Source organism: Centrocercus urophasianus, unplaced genomic scaffold (genome assembly GCF_019232065.1).
Source record: "Centrocercus urophasianus isolate 14NV4802_14NV808 unplaced genomic scaffold, USGS_Curo_1.0 seq_40, whole genome shotgun sequence".
In the NCBI taxonomy this organism is placed as follows: Eukaryota; Metazoa; Chordata; class Aves; order Galliformes; family Phasianidae; genus Centrocercus; species Centrocercus urophasianus.
Window position 1 is genome coordinate 5,019,636 of NW_024884978.1, and position 22,717 is coordinate 5,042,352.

The 22,717-nt window shown below is 57.6% G+C and overlaps 2 protein-coding genes across 2 annotated transcripts; both read right to left on the reverse strand.

Annotated features, from left to right (window-relative positions):
• Nucleotides 1–8,365: 8,365 nt before the first annotated feature.
• FDXR (ferredoxin reductase) lies at nt 8,366–17,513 on the reverse strand. Its single transcript, XM_042833085.1, is given in 13 exon segments — nt 8,366–8,944; nt 9,652–9,825; nt 10,310–10,481; nt 10,796–10,980; nt 11,632–11,716; nt 11,936–12,043; nt 13,106–13,207; nt 13,522–13,635; nt 13,749–13,871; nt 15,425–15,520; nt 16,970–17,067; nt 17,454–17,486; nt 17,489–17,513. Coding segments are annotated over 13 exon segments (1,446 nt in total). The 3' UTR covers nt 8,366–8,813.
• A 117-nt stretch (nt 17,514–17,630) lies between these two features.
• On the reverse strand, nt 17,631–22,578 carry FADS6 (fatty acid desaturase 6). The gene is made up of 6 exons (XM_042833019.1): nt 22,227–22,578; nt 21,270–21,436; nt 20,896–21,076; nt 20,088–20,275; nt 19,511–19,690; nt 17,631–18,904 (listed from the first exon to the last, which is right to left on the reverse strand). The coding sequence occupies exons 1-6, from the start codon at nt 22,576–22,578 to the stop codon at nt 18,755–18,757; spliced, it is 1,218 nt and encodes a 405-aa protein (XP_042688953.1). The 3' UTR covers nt 17,631–18,754.
• Between the last annotated feature and the right edge of the window lie 139 nt (nt 22,579–22,717).

Genomic DNA, 22,717 nt, shown 5'->3' on the forward strand with positions numbered 1-22,717 from the left:
TGCTGCTGCCTGGAAGGAAAACCCCCAAAAGCCCCATAAGCTGCTCACCAGCTTTAGCTGCATGGTACCCAGCTCAAGTACCCAGCAGTTACTAAAGAATGGAGAAAAATGAAGGTTTCCTTTAGCTGCCTGGCATGACTGGAATTGCAGGGCTGGTGGGCCATTTGCAACCTGGAACACCAACCCCAGCCTTGAAGCCCCAGGGCCATCAGCCACATGCCAGCCATGGTGGCACTGCATGCAGCAAGATGCCAGCTGCCAGCCGGCGCTTGGAAATGTCACCCGCAATTAAAAGCTGCTGTTGCTTAACGCATCCTTGGCATAGAGAGAGAAAGTTTGGGGTCTGTGCTGGGGCTGCCCCAGGGACCCCTCTGTCCAGTGACACGGCACAAGGCCACTTGGTGAAAAGCACTGCCAGCATTTCAGGCTGAAAATATGTGAAATAACCCAAATTAGCGCCTCTCCACGCACCTGGTGTCACAGCCAGGGTTGAGCTGTCGAACGGCCTCACAACCCCTTCCCACATCCGTGCCCCCTGCAGCAGCCACAATGCCAAGGTGAGGCACAGCCCCCGCTGACTCACACTGATGGTGTCCCACCCCACGGCACAGCCCGGCCCGCACCGCCGCTCCTCGCCGCAATCCCCGGGTATTTTTAGTCCCACGATAAATAATTCATTGGGAATCCGGCACCAGCTACCCGAGCAGGGAGGAAGGGGAGCAACGCACCACCCAAAACAAACAGAGCCGCTCTCCCGGCAGTTCTGTCCGTCTGACGGCTCCTCAAGGACACTGAAATACACCCCAGGCCTTCACTGCAGCTGAGATTTGCTCCATCAGCCGCGTGCCACACGCGTCGCCCACAGCGCCGGCACGGGACGGCCAAACCCCATCCCAGCGTGGTTCTGCACTGAGCTCCGGAGAACCCCAGCAGCCATCAGTCCACACGCAGAGCAGCACAGCCCTCTCCAAAAGCCAAGCGCCGCTTCCAAAGGGGCTGCTCGTGTCGGACTGCAACTGCCATCCAAAATCCCCAACCTGTATCGCAACGGGGGGCGGATTTGGGCAAACGGGATCCACGTCGAGCAGCATTGCCTGGCTCTGTCCCCACAGCACAGTGACAGCTGCAGAGCGAGGAGGTGGGCACGGCACAGAGCTGCTCAGCCACCGCTCAGACCAACAGAACAAACCCAGCAGTGCCGCTGAGATGGTGCAGAGGAGGGGGTGCGAGGTTGGGCCTGGGGGGGACAGCGGGGTTGGCTCGGGGATTACCTGTGGGATTGGGGTTGTAGCAGCGTTTCTGGTGCCAGAGCAGCCGGTGCAGCCCTGAGGATGCCAAAATGGCCGGGATTGGGATGCAGAGCACAAGGAGCCACCTGGGCACGGCTGGCAAAGCGCACCATCAGCCTGGGCCTTGTAGGGGGTGGGAAAAGGGGATCTGAGGGAGAAGGCACCAAACAGCAGCAGGGGGCCGGGGACCAGGCTGAGCACAGCAGCTCCACAGGGGTGGTGGCACAGGGCAGAGCCCACGGACCGGGGGACCCCACGCTGACTGCAGACAGAAGGGCTGATGTGGGAGCGAGGGATGGGGCAGCACCAACTCAGGGCTCACAGAAATCCGTTCCAGGCGTGCTCCGAGCCCTCGCCTTCCTCCACCTCCCGGAATGTTATTTTAATGCAACAGGGAAAGTTCACTTCTCGCTTTAAGACTCTTTTTGCTTCTATCCGTCCCTTCCTCCCCGCTAGCAGCCCCAGCACCGCGGGGGGGGGGGGGGGGGGACCGTGCGGATGCTGTGACCTCGGGGAGGGGAGGAAAAAAATCCCGAATTGCAAAAATCCATCCGGAGAAAGAGAAACCTTATCTCAAGAAGAGCATCGGAGCCCGAGAACCACAGCGAGCGGGAAGGGGCCGGGAAGGACAGCGCGAAGCGGAGCCGCGGGGGATGCGGGGGCACCGATAGGGCCAGGAAACGCGTTTGGTGCTGCGCAGGTGAGGGGCGGCCCTACAGGGACCTCAGTGAGCCCCTGAAGGGGGACAACGGCAAAACCGCCCCGACCGTCCCCTCCGGCTGCCCGGAGACGCAGCGCTGTCTCCTTTCAACCTTCATCCCGCGCCGCCCTCCTCCTCCTCGCAGCACCAGTTGCGGGCAGGGCCCGGCGCGCCCCGCACACACCGAAACGCACCGAAACGCAGCTTAAAAAAAAAGGAAAGTCGGATGTGGATTAATCGAAAACAAAAGGGAGAGGCGGGTTATGCAAGGTGCGCTTATTTTTGTGCTTCCCCCTAACATAGACCCATCCCCATTTCGAGATGATGAGAGATGCGGCTGTGAAATTTCCAGGAGACCCCCCAGAAAACCCCAACTCACCGCTAAAAGTTCCTGCCGAGCCCGTCGGGGGCCCGGCCCCCCCAGTCCGCCCGGTACTCACGGGAGCAGCGCCGCTCCGGCTCCTACATGCCCCGCTCCGCTCCCGGGGGCTCCTCCCGCTACCGCCCCCCCGCCCGGGGCAGCCCCAGGGCACGGTCCGGCCTCGCTGCGGCCGAGGGGTGCGAGGTGCCAGGGCGAAGGGGGGGGCGCAGGGTGGGGAGGGGGGGTCCGGCCGTCGGTCCCAGACTCGTCCTTGGAGGAGGAGGAGGAAGCGCTGCAGCTGCGGCGGGAGGGAGGGATGGGAGCGGAGGAAGGAGGGAGAGGGGTGGGTGCGCACGGGGACGGGGGGGGCCGAGCTCAGTCAATGCCAGCAGGTGTTCCAAGGGGACCGCTGCCCCCGGCTTCATGCTCGCGGCTCCCCGGTAGCCATAGCCGGGTCGGGACGGCCGGGGATCGGGGACGGAGGCAGAGATGCGGGCACGGGAAGGGAGGGCAGGAAAAGGAGGGGTTGGCAGAAGGACGAGACATATGTCCTCCCGGCCCCTGCCCTCTGCCGAGCCGCAACTTCGCCGCTTGGCTGCAGTCCCCCCTCCAAATTCGTGCTCCGGGCGCGAGGAGCCAAAGCAGCAAAGCTCCCCCACGAAAAAAAAAATAGCAAAGTGGCACAGCCCACGGCAAGGACCCCTTCCTCTCCCCGGACATTGCTCCCCTGCAGCCCACCCACAGAAAGAATCAGAGACTGCCCACGTCCCGTTCCTCCCCCCCCCCAAACACGTACACCCCAAATACCTTCCAGCCGTTTGCTAGCTTAACCGCTGGGAACCGTCCTGCTGCCCATCGCGGTGCCCCCCAGCCAGCACGGAGCAGCCCCGGGCCCCCATCCGCCGCAGGGGGGCACAGGGAGCGCAGCCCCTGCCGGCAGCAGCAGCCTCCAGCTGTCGCCAGGGCCCGTATTAAGGCATCAGCTGATCCCCCACGCCGCTCGGGGGGAGAGCGGGGGGAGCCCCGGCAAAGGCAGGGGGAGAAGGGCAGAACTCCAGGGGGTCCCGTTGCCCTCAGGTTGGGCGCTGGGTCCTCTCAGCAGCACCCGTGGCACCTCTGGAGGTGGAGGTGCCCGGCCCGGGGACACGGCCACCCCCTCGAGAGACCCCCGTGGCACCGGGATGGCCGTCACCCCCCGCACCGGCACCGCAGCCACCTGCAGCACCATCGCAGCCCGTGCCACCAAGCGCTCCCCCAGCACCAAACGCAGCCCAGCGCCCATCCACGTGTCTCATGGAAAGGTCGTTTCCAGAGAGGTTTCAGCCCACGCCAGCCCCGCTGCTCGCAGTGAGCGCAGGACCTCCGCGTGCCTTTCCCCAAGGCCAGGGGCCCTGGGGTTTGCAAGCGATGCCAAAACAAATGGAAATTGTGTTTTCCTCCTGGCCTTCGCTTTAACCCATTTATGAGCAGCAGCCCTGCTGTCTCCAGGACAGCTTGCTCACATCTCCAAGGCGTGAGGATTCTGCAGGGCTCAGGGCGTGCGCAGCCCTCTGCTCAGTATGGGCAGGATGCTGCTCTCGTGCTCCAGGAAAAGGAGAGGGGAGGCTGAGCAAAAGGCCACTGCCCAACAGGCGAGGGTCACCCCTGTTTTCAGCACCGCAGAGAAGAAAGGGCACCCGGCTGCAAGTAACCCTTCCACCAAGGGCTGGACTGGGCCTCGCTGGAAGGCTGGTCCTTCTCGCAGGAACAGCCCTGTTCCCACGCCATCCCATCCCGTGGGTTGTTTCCCCTCCGTGGGCTCACACACCCACCCGGGCACAGTGAACAGCTGGGTACACCTGGAGGGTTCCTGCAGCGGGGATGGGCCTACAGTGCCACACATGCCAGCCTGACAGCCATCTTTTCTCTCCTCTGAAGGTATTGAAATAAAATAAACTTTTTTTCCTGCACCCACCCTGCTGCCATGGCCGTGCCCCGAGGTTCTGTAACAGCTCCAGCATACGGCACTGTCTCACAATCATCAAACCCACCTTATTTCAACACGTGAGTAACACAAATCCTTTTTACATTTCCCCCCCCCCGAAAAGCACCCTGGTGGTTATAAAGGTCAGAGCAGAACAGAAGCACCGACTGCACCCTGGGAGGAAGCCCTCAGCCCTGCCAGGCACGGGTTGACATTTCCTCCCAAGAGAAAACCTCATTTCCCCACTCAGCACCATCCAACCTGGGTGTGCTGCGCTCCCCCTCTTTTTGCTGGGCTGGGAGGGCACAAAGCTGCCCGCCCCTCTCTTCTCCTTCCCTCCCACACCGCTGTGCATTACCCCGGCAGGTTCTCGGCCCACAGCACCCCCTCAGCCCATTACCTTCCCCCGCTGCGTGCCCTGCAGGAGGCTCTGCTGCTGCTCGTTGCCCGCAGCGTGCGCTGACAGCTCCTGGTGCACAGCCACGTCCTGCAGGGAGGGCTGCAGAAGCACAGGAGGGCTGTTCTGGGAGGACAAAGCTGCTCCATGCATACCGCAGGCTCCTTGCACCCCACAGCAGCCCCAGCAGCACAGCCGTGGGTCCCTTTGCCATTCAACATCGCGCTGACACCAGAGCCCTGATGGTGGCACGTGGGATGGATGCCGGGGGTTTGGTCCCAGCTCTGTGCCTGTCCTGCTCCTGCCAGCCTCCCCTAGAAGTGTGGCCAAAGTAAGGCTGTCTGAGCCCACCCACTGCTGAAACTGGGAACCGACCTCTTCCTTCCACCCCAGGGCTCATTTAATTTAACAAAGGAATGTGTGCGAAGAGCACCTTCATGGGATCACTGCTCTGCCCCTTAAAGGTGTCTGGGGCTTTGGTACCCACACCGAGCTGCCCGCTGCCCTGATCCTGGCCACCAAAACCAGAATGAAGACAGAAAGTGAAGCAGAGCTGGCAGAGGTGGGAGCAAGGCTGCAGGGACAGGGCTGTGCACACACCACGGCCCCGCTCTGCTGCCACACATCCCTTCCGCTCGGTAATTAAGGGAGCTGAAATAAATAGGGAGGGCTTTGTCACCACAGGGATAATTCCTCCTCCCAGGTGGCGGCTGCCCGCAGGGCTGCCCCAGAGGCTGGAAGTGGAAATTTCCCAGAAAGGGAGGAAATCACTCATTCCTGAGGTGTAACCAACCCTCATCCTCCAACACCTGCCTCACTCGTCCCTAAGCAGCGCCCTGGGGCAGCTGCTGTGCCCTTCCCAGAGACAGAACGATCAGCTCATCCTCTTTGCTCCCCTCCCAGCCCTAGCAAAGCTCACAGCACCGAATCCCACAGAGATGAACCCTAAGTGGGGGCGCATCCTCCCACCCCGTGCAGGTGCCCCACATGGCTATGGGGACAGTGCAGCTTCAGTCCAATGGCATGGGTGCATTCTAGCGGCACAGTGCCTGCGGGGCATCTCATCCCTTGTCTGGCTTCAGGCTCCCAGAAAACTTACAGGAGTGCAGAGCAGTGGGAACACCGAGTCTTTAAGGGCAGGAGGGGAAACGTGGGCGCTCTGAGAGCTCTGGGGCAAGGATGCACACGGAGTCCTTTTGGAGAAGGGAGGAGGTTGAGCCGAGAGGAACCCATTCCCTCAGTGCAGGGGAAGGGAAGTCGGGAAGCCCAGAAACGGGAACCTCGGCCCCACTCCCACCAGAGACAGCAGTGGGAAGATGAGGAGCCCCCCCCCCCCCCCGGCCCAGAACGCTGCTGGGAGCTGCGCTGGGCCAAAGCGCTGAGGTCAGCTGGTGGAGCCATCTGTTCCCCGCCGGCCACCCAGCGCAGCTCAGTGCAGCACCCGGCGGCTCTGCGGGGCTGGGAAGGCGCAGCCCAGGCCGAGGCTCATCCGTTCATCACACGGCTGAGAGGCTTTTTCCCAACATCTTCCTTGGTGGCGTGAGCTGGTTTCTAAGCGGCCGCTGACCTCCCTGCTGCCAGGCCAGCAACCTGCCCCCAGCTGGTTTGTCTCACGCCAGGCTAGATTACCTGTGCTCTGGGTGCTCTCGACGCTCATTTTAGAAGGCCAGTTTCAGCAAGCAGCCCCTTAGCAAAGCCAGCAAGATCTCCGAGCTCATCCCAGCTGTAACTTCAGCTTCCAGCAGCACACAGCTGTCACTCACAGCGTCGCCTGTGCGGCTCCTTCCCTGCTGCAGAAACGGCTCTGGAGCCGCTTCTCCTCCCGGGCTGCTGGGGACGTTGGGTCCACGTGCTGCTGGTGGTGAACGCAGCCCGGGGGCTGCAGGCAGGCAGCCTGAAAACGACACCGTGCAGCAAACACCCGCGGAATGAACTCTGCTGAACAGCGGCACCCGATCCCGGGAGCGACCCGAGCTGCCCGCAGCGCGAAGCCGGCAGCACGGCCGCCCGGCCCCATCAGCCCCTCTCGATCCCCATCGCCGGCTCCTGAGCGCCACCTAACGACACGGCCACAGGGACAGGGACCTTCCCGGGGAAGCCAGACGCATCCCAGTCCCGTAGAGACGGACGGAGAGCCCCAGAGATGGGGATGCAGCAGAGCGGCCACCTGGGGAGCGGGCGAGCGAGCGGCAGGAAAAGGGGCAGCTGAAAGCATCGAATTAGGATTGACAGCATCGTCACGATCCTCCAGCCGGCCATCAGGTTCCATCTGTGCCCCGGCTGACTCTGTCCCACAGCTGTCAGCAGCCCTGCACAAACCCCAGGGTCTCAGCCAACTTCTGCATTAAGACATTGGGTCCAGCAATGGAAGATTCACCCCTTAATCTGTCATCACAGCTCAAAACTTATCCCGAAGCATCACCTGCCTGGAAGCAGCCGCTCGCTGTGCTCAGAGCAAGCACCACAACCTGCGCCACGGCTACAAAAGCAGCTTAACATCAACATTCACAGCAGCATGCAGAGCTCTAGGGAAGAGCCAGCCTGCTGCTTCCCCTACCCTCAAGGCAGCCACAACAGCCCCTTCACCACCCCGCTTCTGGCTCTCTGCGCAGCCCTTCACGCTCACTCCCCCGATTCCAAAGCGCCCGTTCGCCTCTGAACCCAGAGCTGATGTAATCTCCTGCTTGAACGTTCAGCTTTAGGACAGCATCAGCCCTGGGACGTAACGAGAGCCACATCACACAAGCAGATGTTCGACAAAAGCTTTATTGCTCGTTTGCGTACGAGCTCCCAGTACCACATTTCCTGAGTTTCTTAATGATCTTGCAAATAAGATTTAAATAGAACAGGAAAGGGAAAAAATACAGATAAAAAGAGAAGCCACTGATCTTTCTTGCCTAGCCTGGGATCAGAGACAGGCACGGGCACAGAGCACCAGGACAGGGCAAATCTCTACCCCAGGAGGGAATGCGGAGGAGACCGCAGCTATGCGTGGAACTGAGACAGTCGCTGCCATCTGCCCTGGCTTGATTTACCCCCTGCCTCCATCACGGAGCCCCATTTGTTTTCATATGCAGCCACGAGCAACAGCCGTCCTCACTGCTGCACAGGTCAGTGCTGGGAGCAGCTCCGATCACAGGTGACCGCAGCGCCAGGGACGGCGCGGGTGGGGGGCTGTGCTGGCCTGACCTCTGCACCACGGATAAAGAGGAGATTACTGCTCGCAGCTCGTAATCTGGCTTAAATCCTGACACCATCACCACGTCAATTTAGGCTAAGAGAAGCATTTAATAAGCTTCAAAACACACAGGCCAAAAAATCCCAACCAACAGTGAGCAAAGTGAAGGGGAGCAAGGCACTGCTGCGTGATTCAGCTCCAGCAGGTACCAACACACACGGATCTGCTGCGATCCAAAACAAGGCAGTTACACACCTGTTATCCCATTTCACCCCACAAGCCAGAACCCAGGCTTTGTCAGGGTTCAACTGTGGAAGGCAGAACACAAGTTAATGCCCCTGTTTGGTTTAGAGCTCCCTACAGGCAGACAGCAAACAGCACAAGAAGAGCTGGCTGTCCCTGGCACAAGCTGCAGCAGACGCACACAGGGCTGGCAGCTCCTGAGAACAAGGCAGTCACAAAGGAGCCAGACTCAAGTGGCAGGTCCAAATCATCTCTCCTGGAAAGGTTTATTTTAAAACAATTATTATTAAAAAAAAAAAAAAAAAAAAAAAGCCTGCTTACACATGAATGACGAGGCAATGAAGGCTTGAGGCTTGAAGGGGAGGCAGTGAGACACAAGAAAGTTTCTCTGTGCTTCTTGCCATGGGTGCAGCGTGAGGCCAAGGTTCCTGCCAAGCACACATCTCACTGCTCTGACCAATCTGCCAATGCCAGAAGCACCCAGGCAACACGAATCACCCCCAGGAGCTACAGCTGGAGCAGAGATGTGGGGCCAGCCCACAGCCCCAGCCGTTCTGAGTCACTCACTCAGGGAAGGCAGAGTTCATTGTTACCAGCAGGTCCCCAGTGCCACGTTCGTTCCCAGGTCGGCAACCAGCCTGGTGCTGCCCCTGACAGTTCTGCGTGGGCCATCCCTGCAGCTTCAGTGGCCGATCAGCTGCAGCATCTCCTGAGGATCTACTATCTTCTCCCGGGGTTTGCCAGCAGCTTTCCCTCTTGCCACCTCGGCAGCATCTATCTTCTCCCAGTCCGAGAAGGAAACAGGACGGATCCCTGGGGTGATGGTGAGAGACAGGACTGAGGCATCAACCAAGTGAAAATGAGTTCAGCCTCACCTCCCCATTAGCAGGGACCTGACGTGCATGAAAACCCTGCCCTTTTCCAACACGGCGTCAGACTTTAGCATCGCACAGGAATAATAATTCCGAGCACCAGGAGGAGAGAGATGCGGGTTCCAGTCCAATCTGATTAGTCAGACCTTTGCGAGCCATAACAACGGTGAGCACAGCATCACCGTAGGGGACAAAGCACTTACAAAACACTTCCAGTTACTGTTAAGGCTCAGACAGTTAAGAGGCAAACACACATTTTAATTGAATGCCTTTAAACACTGCAGCAGTAAATGACTCTCTCAGGCATTTTAATCTTTTCCCCAATTTGCCTGGAAGGATTGCTAGGAAAACCATTCAGGAGCAACAACTCACTGTCTACACCACTGACAGTGACATTGTGTCCATGGCCCATGCTGCTCTTAATGGCCTTTCCCAGAAAGTGGTCATTAACCATAGCAACGACGCTGACTTTCTGAGAATCCAAGCCCTGCTCTCCCTGCACTTCAGAGCGGCAAAATAGCAGCACAACCCCTTTCCCTGCTTGGCTCCCAAAGGTGGCACGTTGGACTCACTGCCCCAGGATACCCAGATCCAGGATCCGTCTCCACCACGCTTCATGCTAGCTGCTAGAGTCTGACACACACTCACCTCGACTACGCAGGATGCTACCCACAGCCCCAAAACCTTCTCTGGAGACGGTCACATCCAGCACACCCCCTTGGAGATCCTCCAGCACAGACTGGGCAGTGTCAAAGCTGTCATTCATGGTGGTGATGATCACTCCCACAGGTCCTCTCTTCACCCACCCACTGCAGTACAGACCTGCATGGGCACACACAGCAGCCAGGCTCAGTCTGGCACGGGACCACGGACCCTCGTGGATGCAGGTTCTTGCCCTGTCCCAGCTTTGGATGTCACATATGTCACATCAAGCTGCAGACAGCAGCACGATGCACCCCTGCTTTGGGGACAGAGTACAGTGCTCTGACAGTGCTGTCACAGGAACTTGTGCACCTCCAGACTAGCACCAAGCAGCCAAATGGGCTGTACGGCTTCAGTAACAAGACTCCAAGGCCTAATAAAACAAAAAATGAACATGTCCTTCAGAGCTGTTTGCTAAAAACCGCACGGCTCTAACGTTAGCTGGGACCGGGACAGGTTTTTAAGTCTGACAGAAGGAGCTGATTTTCTGTTTTCTGCACAGCTGCCGTGTATTGGTGCCCTCGGTGAGCAAGGCTTCCCAACTCAAAGCCCTCAGCACACCAGCCACGCTCCACACACATCCAGGGGCGTCTGTGGTACAGACCTGGAACACCCCTCACTCTGCCCAGGCTGTTGGGGATAATGCCGTGCTGGGCGTCGAAAGGCACCGCTGGCTCCAGGGGCAGGCTCCGGTAGCCAATGCTGCTGAGCACCAGCCCGCACTCCAGCTCCTCCATGTCTCCAGTGGGGACAGCTTTGGCAGAGTCACCTAAGCCCTGAGAGAGGGAAGAGGCTGCTGACGATAAGACAGTCACCAGACGAAGAGCACAGACACTTCAGGTACCCCTAATCCTCAGGGAAACTGCTAAAGGCCCTTCTGCAGCAGCGATGGGAAAGAGCTGCTTCAAAAACGGAGCGGCTCTTGGTGGTAGAACCAGCTTCTAAGGCAGCCACCATGAGCCTCTCCAAACAGCGAGAGGTTGTGAAGTCATCTTATAGACAACGGTTGCCAAGGGCTACGGGGATGTACTGCTCCATCCCCAGCTCTGCTACAGCCAGTCTGGCAGCCAGGAGGACCCTGCAGCCGTACCTCCAAGCGGGTCAGGGCCATGCGGACGCCCCTCACCCGCGTCCCATCGGCGGTGGGCAGCACCTCCTGGGGGCTACGCTGGAACTTCAAGCCCCACTGCCGGGGGACTGCTGCCTTCTCCCTGGGCTTCTCCAGGGCCGTTTTGATCATCAGCTCAGTCAGTCGTTTCCTGGGCCTGGGGGCATCTAAGAAGAGAGAGAGAGAGAAAGAGAGAGACCTTCAGGTCAGAAAGGAATGTCAGCAAAGCCCCTGAGGACACGGCATGGCCACATCAAGGCAGTTCTCAGTGATGTGTGAATGCCCATTTGGAGTTCGTCATGCAGCAGGGGGTTCAGCGCCTTTGAGATGACAAATGGGAAGTCAAAGTGCCCAGGAGAGCTCCTGAGGCTTGAGGCCAGTGGGACACACAAATCAAAGCTTGTAATGCTGCTGTCCTGCTGGCACTCAGAGGCAGCAGCCTGTGGAGAAGAGCAAGTCTCTGGACATCCCTGAGCTCAGTGCTTTTTCTTTCTCACTCTGCAGGAGGCTTTTAAATCAAAAGCCTTGAGACCTCTCATGCAAGGCTCTCTCAGACATCCCAAGCCTCCTGCCCTCATCACTCAGACAGCTACTATATTCCAAGAAACAACGCTGCTGTGGAAACAGAGAAATAGGCTGCTCCCTGCTCTCTGAGGCCTCCCATCACTCTGAGAACAAGCCACACCACCTGTCTCTCACATGCCGTGCACACAATAAGAATTTCTCTGATGCACGTTCTGAGCGCCTCCAGAACACTCTTGAATGTTTGTCTGTCGAGGTGAGTCCCTGTCTGGAGGAACACGACACACTTTCCTCACCTTTAACAGCATTTTCGAGGCCTGTGAAGTCAGCGGGGTTCAGGACAGGTTGGGTACCAGGCAGATTTATCATCTCCCGCAGCTCCTGGGAATTGCAGGCAGGGAGATGTTACCTCTGATGCAGAGATGCCACCCAACAGCCCTAGGCAAGTCCAGACCGGGAGCCAGCAAATGGCTGCAGGAAGTGGGTGTCTCACACATCCATTGACAGACTGCCTCTCCCCAATGGAGAAGGGCAGCCTGGGGTCCAACTCTGAGGAGAACGCTGCCCTCCAGCATCCTCTCCAGAGAGAGAGAGCCTTACCTTGATAGTGAAAGCAACTTGGAGAGGCCCCCTTCTCCCAGCCAGCCACACGCGCTTCACCTTGCTGCAGGCTAGAGCTGCCAAGGAGCACTCAGTGATGTCTGTCTTCTGCAGGACAAAGACATGTGACAGGAGAGTGGGATGAGGTCAGGTCTGGAGGGAGCAAGAGGAAGGCACAGCCTCTGAAGGTGAAAAAAATCAGCAGAAAAGCAGGCCGTAAGTACAGAGCCTGGACAAGGACGGAAAGCAACTCATCTGCCTTTGCACAAAGCTATCTGAACAGCCAGACCCTCATCACTGAACTTTCTGAGGCTACACCGTGCGAGGCAATGAGCCAACACCTCAACAGATTGCCCCCGGCCACTCGCCACACGCAGGTTAACCACTCTAACAGAGCCTTCCAGCGACCTTTATTTTGGAGTGCTTACAGTTTTGTTGGGTCATCTCCCATTTCAGGATACACAGGCACCTAAGTGAAACCCACTACAATACACTGCTTAAATCAATGCCTGCTTGACCCAGGCAGCTCCAAGCACAAACACAAAGAACTGCTACTCGTTGCCAGAGCCTCCAATTTGTATTGTTGGCCTTTTTGTTTTTGTTTTTTTTAATTTAGACATTAATACAGGAACTTGCTGCACAGCTGTAACCAACCTCATGGCAGCTCTCCAGGAGGGAGAGCCCTTGCTGCTAACATCTGGGGCAACAGCTGTGCAGAGCAGCCAAAGCACACCAGCTGCCTGTAGGGGAGCACAGCAGCAGAAGAGGCCCACTGGCTGGGACCAGCACACAGCAACCAGTGTCTCCAGTGCTGCCATCGGGAACCTGGCTGCTGCCCACAGCAACAGCAGGAAAAGAAGCAAGCAGAAGAAGCCTAAGGTTTGGTGGCAGAAAAGAGCGAGGAGCTCATCCTTTAATTCTTGTATGAAATAAAGCTCAACTTTTTAGGCACTAGAATTGCTCCATACTTTTGTTCATACCTTGTGGATTGTGGGACAACAGCTTTCCCTGGTGAAAGAGCCCAAAGGCAAAAAGGGCTCAGGAAGTATATTCTCAGCAGAAACAGCTCTCTCTCTCTCCTCAGAGTTGGCTGAAACCAGAGAAGTCCAGCACCCACCCAGCAGAGAGCAACTCTGGGTCACTCCCCACCTTCATGGCACCCCAACTCACCCTGAGGAAATCCAGCGGAGAAAGGAGGATGCGGGCGACATCCAGAGCCACGTTGCCATGGCCCAGGATCAGCGCTGTTTCACAGCTTAGGTCAGGCGTCAGCTGCAGGGAGCAAAAGGCCCTTCCGTGAGCAAACTCACCAGGCCTCTATGACACCCATCCCCCCGGACCCACGCCTACCACCCAAATTCCCCTCTGCGGGTCCCGGCCAAAATACACTGCCAACCTACAGAGCCAGTTAATCTGCTCTCACTGATGTGCAAATTGTTCACATTTCTACCATCTAAGAAGGATTTGACGTGGCTCTTGCTAATCTTTTGCAATGGCAGGCCTTCCAGGATTTAATCTGGAGCTGGATGTCAGCGTTCAGATACAGCACGGGAAGGAAAGGCAGGGAAACAAATGGCCGTACTCACACCCCGGTTCTCAGGCAGTCCGTTGTACCAGCCCACAAAGGCTCGGGCTGAGTAAACCCCACACAGGTTTTCCCCTGGGATCCCCAAAACCCGGTTGTCTTCAGCGCCGTAACTCTAGGAACACAGACACAGAAAAGCCGGTGCGTGCAGCGTTCAGCACTGAATCACCAGTCTGCCCCCCTGGCAATTGCTCTGCTGGACACCCCACGGCTGCCCTCCTCACTCACCAGCACCACGGCATGGTACGCCTGCTGCAGCTCTCCCACCGTGACGTCCCTGCCCACGGTGACATTGCCATAGTAGGCGCAGCGCTCCGAACGCGCAGTCTGCGTGAACGCGTTGATCACATTCTGCCAAGATCAAACAGATCAAACAAGCGACATTATGTTCAGACCACAGCTGGTCCAAGGTCCACGCTCACAGGAGGACGCTGCCCCCATTCCTCTCGGCCTTGAAACGCTTCTCCCCGTCTTTGATTTGGTTATTCTGAGGCTCTTATCCGTCAGCACTCACAGATAACTAACTCACTGTCAGACAAACAGAGAGGCAGCTTGGCACAGTTTCCACCTCCCCCTGTGGAAACAAAAACTGACTTTTTGCACCCACCTGGAGGAGATGGGACCATTTTAATACCCTCAGCCCCTCCCTGAGTAAAGCCTGCTGTAGGAGAACGCCCCTTCACAAGGTGAGGCTTGCAAGGGAGCCCTGTCAAACAACCCCTTCCACTCACGGTGCTGCCTGCCCAACCCTACTGGTTTCAAGTCTTCCTGAAAGCCACTACACCAAGGGAGGAAGCAGTCCAAGTCCTTTCTTCTGAGTGACTGAGGCTGATCAGCAGAGCCACTGCTGGTACAAGCAGATAGAGACAGCGGAATGAAGTTACCCCAAAACCATGTACATACTTTACATCCATACCTTCCATTTTTCAGATAAAAAATGCATGCACTTTGGTCTGACAATCTCCTGAGATTAAATGGGGTAACCATGACAAAATACTGCTGTGTTTGGATCTCCTCATCCTCCCACTGCAACCACCTCCACCTCAGATACAACATCTATCTCTCCACACAATTCTCACTCACTGCAAGGCAAAGGAAAATGACTGATTTAGAAGAGCTCCTTGATTCAACTTCTCCTCACTCAGGTATGCACCCACATCCCAGCTCCATCATCCCCACAGCAGATCCACATTTTTCCAATCACTGACACCAAGTAAGGTCTCAGCACACCCAGGCTAGGGCAGAGCACAAGAGGAGCAGTCAGTGCCACTGCTGCAGCACTGCGGGATAGATGAACATCCATCAGCACAAAGTGCTCTGGCATCCACCACATCTCTGTGCAGCCTGTTCCAGTGCCTCACCAGCCTCGCCATAAAAGATTTTTTCCTTATATCCAACCTAAATCTACTCTTTTGGAGCTTGAAACCATTTCCCTTTGTTCTATCACCACACATCCTGCTTAAGAGTCTGTCCCCTTCTTTCCTATAGCTTTCTTTTGGATACTGCAGGCTGCTATCAGGTCACCTCACAGAAGAGGCCCCACCAGCACAGAGCAGAGGGGCAAGATCACCTCCCCGCCCTGCTGGCCACACTGCTTTTGATGCAGCCCAGTGCTCGTTGCTGTTGTTGCAGGCCAGCCTCAACAATGCAGGGAGCCAATCTCAGAGCAGCACTTGCCATCACACAGACAGTGTTTCTGACCCTGTATTCAGAGCCCTGAAGCCAGTTCTTGTCTATCTCCAGGCCACAGCCTCAGTATGGGCAAAGAGATTAAGGCTTTGAAGACACTGAAGGACCACTTCAACACAGCAGCCCCTGATCACAGCGAGCCATGAGGCCAGCTGCCTGGCCTGCGCTCACCACCACGTTCCAACATGTGGGCAAGGGAAGAAGTCAGCACTGACCTTCACTTCAGGGTGATCCGGTGCCACTCCAAAACGGACGAGCCCAAATGGAACAGGCAGCTTCTCATAGATGTCCACTTGTGCCAGGTCATGGTGCTAAAGGAGAGTAAAGGTTAAGGAATGAGGAAAGGCCTCGTGAAGCCCAGCAGCTCAGGAGGGGCACACACTGCTCGCCCACTGCTGGGGGAAATGCAGGGCAAGAAGGAATGCTGCACAAAAATCCTGTAGCCGGAAACTGGTGAAGAGAAGGGAAGTCATCTGTTCCAAACTCTTAAAAAGGTCCTTTACACACAAGTCATTACCTGCTTCTGCCAGCTCAGACTGCAAGACGCAACAGAGAATGTAAAGCCAATAACAGTACTTTTCTGGGGCTCTCTCCTCACTCTCATCCCACAGCCCTGCCTCTATGCTGACCTCATGGCTGCCTTGCTGGGCAAAGGGCACCAAACACAGCCCCCTCTGTGCTGGCTAAGATGTGCCAAGAGCCTGAGGGCACCCTGAGACCCTCCAGGTCTGGGCCACAGCTTTACGCAGATGTTTTGCTGTAAGGCTTTTGCTATCTTTCATTTTTAGTCAGCTTCTTCCTGGAGATTAGGCAGCCCTGAAATTTGTCCCTGAGGCTTAGCAACAGCTAATTTCCAAAACATATCACAGACATCACAGAGCAGTTTAACGCTGGGGTTAAGCTGATGTACCTCTGGTCAGTACCAGCAGATCAGTTTTATATTACAGCCTCATTTCCCATCAGGGATTAGCTGAAGCACTAACACCTACAGGGCAAAGGATTACCCTTCTGCCCCACTTCAAGTGGAGAAGGAGTCAGGAAGGCAGGGAACGTCACCTGCGTTGGTGAGCAACACCTCCAGACAAATCAGATCTCTGCTGGTTATTTGATTCTAGAAGAGTCACAGAACTCTTAAATCATTTCATTTGGAAGAGACATTTAAAGTTCATCTGTTCCAACCCCAAAGTAATCAGCAGGGACACCTACAGCTCGAACAGGTTGCTCAGAGCCCCCTCCAGCCTGACTGAGGGCATCTTCAGGGAAAGAGCATCCACCACCTCTCTGTGCAGCCTGTGCCAGCGCTTCACTACCCTTACTGTAAAAAACTGTTCCTTATACCCAACCAATTCTCCTCTCTTTTAGTTTGAAAACATTTCCCCTTTTCCTGTTACAACAGACCCTGCTAAGGTGTCTGCCTCCTCTCTTATAGCCCCCTTTTAAATACTGAAGGCCTCTCTCAGTTGTCCCCAGAGCCTTCCCTTCTCCAGGCCGAACAGACCCAGCTTTCTCAGACTGTCCTCATAGGGACATCCTTTCATCCTTTGGCATCACCGGGTCATAACTCACAGCAACAGGGCCAGGCTGTATTTTGGCCCAAATGACCCAGGGGCAGCGCAGCCCATCCCAGCCCCACAGAGAAAGGATGACTCCGCAGGGCCAGGGCCGCTCCGAGCCGCAGTAAGGAGAGGTGCCCATAGAACCGCTCCCACATCCCCGGAGCTCCCAGACCCCTCCGTCGGCCCCAGCCCCGGCCCCGCTACCTTCAGGATGTGCTGAGCCGTGTAGAACCCCGCGGGGCCGCTGCCCACCACGCAGATCCTCGGGGCCGGGGTACGCGAGGACAGCCAGCGCCGGAGTCCTGCGGGTAGAAGGGACAGAGCGGCTGAGGCCGGCCGACCCGCGGCTCCCCGCCCCGCCCCGCAGCACGCACCCGCGCGGGCGGGAGCCGCCATCGATCGCCTCGCCGGTGGCGGAGTGCAGCCCGCGGCCGCGTTCTCTGTCCCTCGGTCCCACACACCCGAGGAACCGCTCCGAGGTCGCAGCCGCCCTCCTCCCCACCGCGGCCTTGGCGTTCTCGGAGCCGGCCCCTCGCCCCGCCCCGCCTCGCTCCCTCACAGCGACCACTGAGGCACGTGGCTCCCCGGGCTCCTCCATCGCGCTCCCGGGCCCTGCAGCCCGATGCCACAGCCCCGCTTCCCCCCGCCCTGCGCCCCTCACCGGCCCCGCCGCCCCTCCAGCACGCACCGCCCGGTCCCATCCCGCCTGCCGCCTCCCCGCGACCAATGGCGAGGCGGTACTTAGCATAAACCCGCCCCCGCGGCGCGGACAGCCAATGGAGGCGTGCGGCTGGCCGGAAGGGGCATAGAGAGGAAGGGAGGGAAGGGAAGGGAGGTCTCGGCGCCGTTCTGGCCGGCCCTCTCTATGGGTAAAGCCTCCACGGTACCCCGGGCGGGGCGGGAAGCGCGGTTAGTTTCCACTCTGAATAGCATTTCTTCATTTATTTTCGAGAGAGAGGAGCTGCAAAAGCGTCCAGGAGAAGGAGAGCTCAGAGACGGGTTATTAAACCATCCTCCTGTGCAGTAGAGACCGTGCTACCAAACCCAGAGCACACACAACATCCCTGCAAAGGATGCGGCAGCACAGGGCGGCTCCAGCCCCAAGAGAGCCACCATTTCATCTCCTCATTCCCCCGCACAGGGCAGCAGGAGCCCCAGTGCCCGGCCCACCACCGCGCGCAGAAGATACTTACGGGTTGTACAGCTGCCAAGGCACACAGACAAGCACTAAAAGGGCTTTTTAAAAGCAATTAAGGCCGATTTCACTGCTAGAAGCTAGTTTTAATAAGGGTTGTAAAAGCCACATGCTTTCTCATCTTGGAAATTGGTTCCTGCTGTGGCAGGCAGCTGGCCCTGTGCTTCATTGCATGCTCCTTTCGCACAGTTGCATGGGGAAGAGCAGCTTCCCATAGCTTCAGAGGACATTCGTACCTTCAGCATCATTGTCCCAATCCCTACAGTAACAGCACCCACAAAAAGGGGCAGAAAGCAGGGGTGCTGAGCACAGGGCCAGGAATCTCCTTTGTAAGCAGAAGCTGTGCATCCCCAGCACTGTCCAGGCTGGAGAGCTGCCTTGCAGCCCTCCACATGGGATCCCCACATTAATTGTTCCAGTGACAAAAAGCAGAAATAAAGATCCACTTCAACACCTTGGGCTGAATTTGCCAATTCCATGTTCCCAGAAGAGACAGATTCCCCCATCCCAGCCAGGTAAAGCACGGTGGCAGTAACAACCCCCGCCCCCCCACATCTTTCCACAACCCCTGGCAGCACACGGTGACACAGCGCCACCACCTGCTGCTTCCAACGAGGATGCAGCCGATGGGGCTTTGCTTCACCCTCCCAAGCATGAAAGCAGTGCGGGTAGAACCGAACTCTGTCCATAAGCAGCTCCAGAGGGGCACGACCCCAGCTCAGTCCCTGCACAGCGCCTGCTGCTCAGCACCAGGACACTGGGAGGAATGTTTCCTGCAGCCAGTTGGCCCCAGCTCACTGGATGCCCACCAGCTCTGTGATGGGCGGTGCGTGGACCATCAGCTCCTCATACTTCTGCAGGAAGAGCTGGAGCCTGGAGCCATAGGTGTCCTCATTGTAGGGCAGCCGCTTCTCCTTCAGGTACTGCGACACCACAGGTTTGATCTGTGGAGACAAAGGGACTTTCTGCATTCGCAGGCTGGGCCAGAGCACGGCCCTGCCCAGAGGAGGCAGCCATCCCCAGTGGGGTGCGGGAGGGCACATCAGCTGCAACAGTTTTGCTGTGAAAATTAAGAGGAAGGTGGTATCCAATGGCAGCAATTCAGGGAGTTCCCCTGGCCTTTGTAGAATTAGGATGGATTCTTTAACGAGGCTTTTCATGAGGGTCGGCCCCACATGCTCCCACTTGTGCCTGTGTTTATCCCCGTGCGATGGGGGCGGGAGGGACAAGGGGCCGCTCCTACCCACCCCAGTGTGACATGAACTGCCCAATGCAGCCTCCTCACAATAGCTTCATTCTCATCCATAAATGAGATTGAAAATAAGGTGTTATGGGATGGAGATCCCAGCCTTTGAATCTCCTCCTACCAAGGACAGCATTCCAAATTTTCAGTGCATCCCTTGAGGCAACAAGGATGGGCACAACCAAAACCATTGGAGCCCGGCACAGACCCCAGGTGAAATCATAACAGTTTGCATGGTACCTGAGATGCATCCCACGTGGAGAGGCAGGAGGACCCCTACACCATGCTGAGGCAGGGACTGACTCACCTTGAGACACATGTTGTCAGACAGGCTGGGGAAGAGGTGGTGCTCCACATGGCAGCTGATGAGCGAGTGGCCGAAGCACCAGTCAAGCAGTGCATTGCGGGGCAGGTTGAGCACACCCAGACTCATCTGCTGAATGCGCTTGGGCTTCCGATCGGCTGCAAACATGGGGAGGCCGATGTGCTGCAGGAGAGGCACACTGGGTCGTTCCACCCTCCTATCCGTGAGCCCACAGCACACACAGGCCCTGTGTGTCTACCTGTCTACCACCCTCAGGCCCTGTGCCCCTGCAGAACCCCAAGCTGTTGTGCCAGGCTCCTCCCTCCAGCCCAGGAGCTGCATCGCCATTTGCATCTCCATATGCAAAACACACCAACACCCCAGCTCCACGGGCCACAGAGAGACATCACCCAGCCTTTCCTGCTCCACCACCCTGGCTTTCTCCTTTCCCCCTGCAGTGTTCCCATTACATCAGCACAATGGAGATTACAGCCAGGATTGCTCAACCTGAGCTGATGACAGTCTGCAAGGTCAGGCAGATGCCCAGCACCACTGGGACCTCTTAGAGCTTCATTCCCACCTGGAATATGTTGACGTGGATGTAGGGGTGGGCCAGGAGAGAGCGGGTGAGCAGCATGCAGAGCAGGGCAGACCACGGCGACTGGAAGCCTGAGACGTGGCGCAGCAGGCAGTAATGGCAGCACAGCCCCAGCGACATGAGGCAGACAGTGCGGAGAGCAGCCCTCATCTCCACGTTCCTCAGCAAGTCTGTGCCAGGAAGAGAAAGAACTGGAACGTGGTGGTGGCCCATCCGCTCTTTGTCTCCCTTTCTCCCAAACTTAGTGATGTGGCTTAGCAGGCATGGGTTGGGGTTGGACTTCATGGTCTCAGTGATCTTTTCCAACCTCACGACCGTACGATAACGCTTGTTTTGGGGGTTGGAGGTGTCCCCATGGCAGGACCCCATCCCAGCATTAAGGGAGGTGATGGGACACTCGAGCATTTGGATGCACACTCATCTCCAGTGCCCAGTGGCTGCCTCCACTTCCAGCTTTGCCCAGGGGCAGTGCTCCAATAGTCTGTCAGTAGTTCCTGGGCTCTTCTCCCTCAGTCAGTTCTCGGCACTATTATTTCTTCCAAGTCACTGCTCTGTCTGCTCCCGGTGCCCATCCCACCCCTGTGCACACATCGAACACCACTGACCCACCCACCCAAACCTTGCTATGCCCAGATATCCAAATGAAAGGGAAACAAATCTGGGGCACTTTAAGCTCAGGAGAGCTTTTGTCAGAGCTTTCAGTGCTTGATCAAAGCATTTCTGTGCATCAGCAGAAAGGAGAGGTGTGAGTGAGCTCAGCATGCCCAGCATCCCAGCCCAAGGCACACACCTAGTGCAACCAGGGGGGTTATGATGGGCACGGCGAGCGGCGCGATGAACAAATAGACGTAGCGGTTCAGGAAAGGCAGCTTCCAGGTGCTGGAGTCCCCCAGGCCAATGACATTGGTGTAGCCATGGTGGAGCTTCACATGGTTGTAGCTGGCCTGCTCGGCAGTGAATGCTGAGCAGAACTGGGTGAGAGAGAAAGGTCGAGAGGTAACGGCCTTAAGTTGCACAATGGGAAGTTCAGGTTGGGTATTAGGAGAAATTTCTTCTCGGAGCAGAAACCATCCCCGCCACTCACCCCCTTCCATGGGCAATATTCCCAGTGCTCAGTGGAGAGGTGCTGATGGGTTTTTTTGGGGGCCATCAAATCACACTCACCTCAATGAAGAAGACAGCCCACACTTTGCCCCAGGACCTGGACTCGGTCAGGGCATTGTGGCTGGCCAGGTGGCTGCCCTTCACAGCCAGGGTGTGATATCCCACGCCGAGGGTGAGGACGCCTGCCAGGAAAGGGATGGCGTGGGCTGAACGCAGGCATAGAAATCCTGTGGAAAAAGCCCGGGGCAGGAGCTCAGTCATCACTTCTCCACACACAGCCAGGACTTAGAGGTGTTGCCACACAACAACAACAACTGACTGCTGCCCTAAACTTGTTTTTCAGACATAATTACAGGTATTTGAACTGCCTGAGCCAGTCAGTATCCCTGCACAGTACCCTTTGTGGCTGAGCTCCCAGCTGCGATGGCAGCAGACACGGCTAGGGAGGCACCCAGCTGTTCCCATCCCAGCAAGGGAACCTACACACCCTGACTGCTCAGCTTCAGGAGCAAACCAGAGGAACCCCAGGATGTGTGCAAGAGAGAACAACCCACTGTGAAAACCACGGCGCTCTATATGTTGGATGGACTTGCTGGCAGTTTTGTGCCTACACAGATTTACAGACTCATCTAGGACAGGATATTTCTGGGGACAAAGGCAGTTCTGTGATGATTTCAGTAGTCCCAGGTGTTCAAAAGCAGAATCAGCCCCGTGAGCCCAGCCCAGCTCCCCCTCACCCGCCGTTGCTCAGGGCATCCACACCCAAACCCCGCGGGTTTCCCTGCCCAGCTGCTGGGCACGCACAGCTCCTTCCCACCTCAGTTCCCCTTTGTTACACAGCGCAGGTCTCCAGCGAGGTCAGGATGCCCCAGCACCGGGTAAAGGGTTTACTGCAGTTTTGTTACAGCTTGACAGGCTGCTAATAGGCTTCCGACACAAACTCCCTTGCTCTCAGCATCACCAGTGTGAAAGCAGCGAGAAGGCAGCGGGACCCCTATTGGAGGGGGGGATTCTTACCTGCTGGCAGCGCTAGGAGACTGCAGCTGAGGATGCAGATGTCCACGCCGTGCCTCTCCCACCAGCCGCTGCTCCGCACCACCTCCTGCACTCTCTCTGAGAGCTCGGCCATCAGTGCTTCCCCACTCCCCGCCCGCTGCAGGGCCCCGCACGCCTCTTCTCCCCGTCCAGAGGTCACTTCTCCATCATCCCGCTCCGGCCACAGCTCCTCATCCTCCACCATCTCCTCCGTCCCGCTGACACGGGGAGCCGGCTCGGCCCGGTGCGGGGCGTCCCGCGTCCCCTCGCAGCCGGTGACGCCGCAGGGATGCCGCCCGCTCCGCCTGGCCGCACCGCCGTCCTCCAGAGGCATCTCCCCGCCGAGCGCGACCGGCGCACAGCAGCGACGCTCAGCGCAGAGCCCCGCTGCCCCGGCGGTGGCCTCGTCCCTCCCGCGTCCCTCAGTCCCCAGCGCTGCCGCAAGGCTCCGCCGCGCCGGCTGAAGGAAGGGG

What these genes read in the sequence shown, in the direction of transcription:
- FADS6 (XM_042833019.1), bottom strand. Translation starts at nt 22,578, where the DNA reads ATGCCTCTGGAGGACGGCGGTGCGGCCAGGCGGAGCGGGCGGCATCCC. An exon ending in TCTCCTAGCGCTGCCAGCAG is followed by an intron (nt 21,437 to 22,226) that starts GTAAGAATCCCC and finishes CTTTTTCCACAG; the next exon opens with GATTTCTATGCCTGCGTTCA. An exon ending in TCCACGTCAACATATTCCAG is followed by an intron (nt 19,691 to 20,087) that starts GTGGGAATGAAG and finishes CCTCTCCTGCAG; the next exon opens with CACATCGGCCTCCCCATGTT.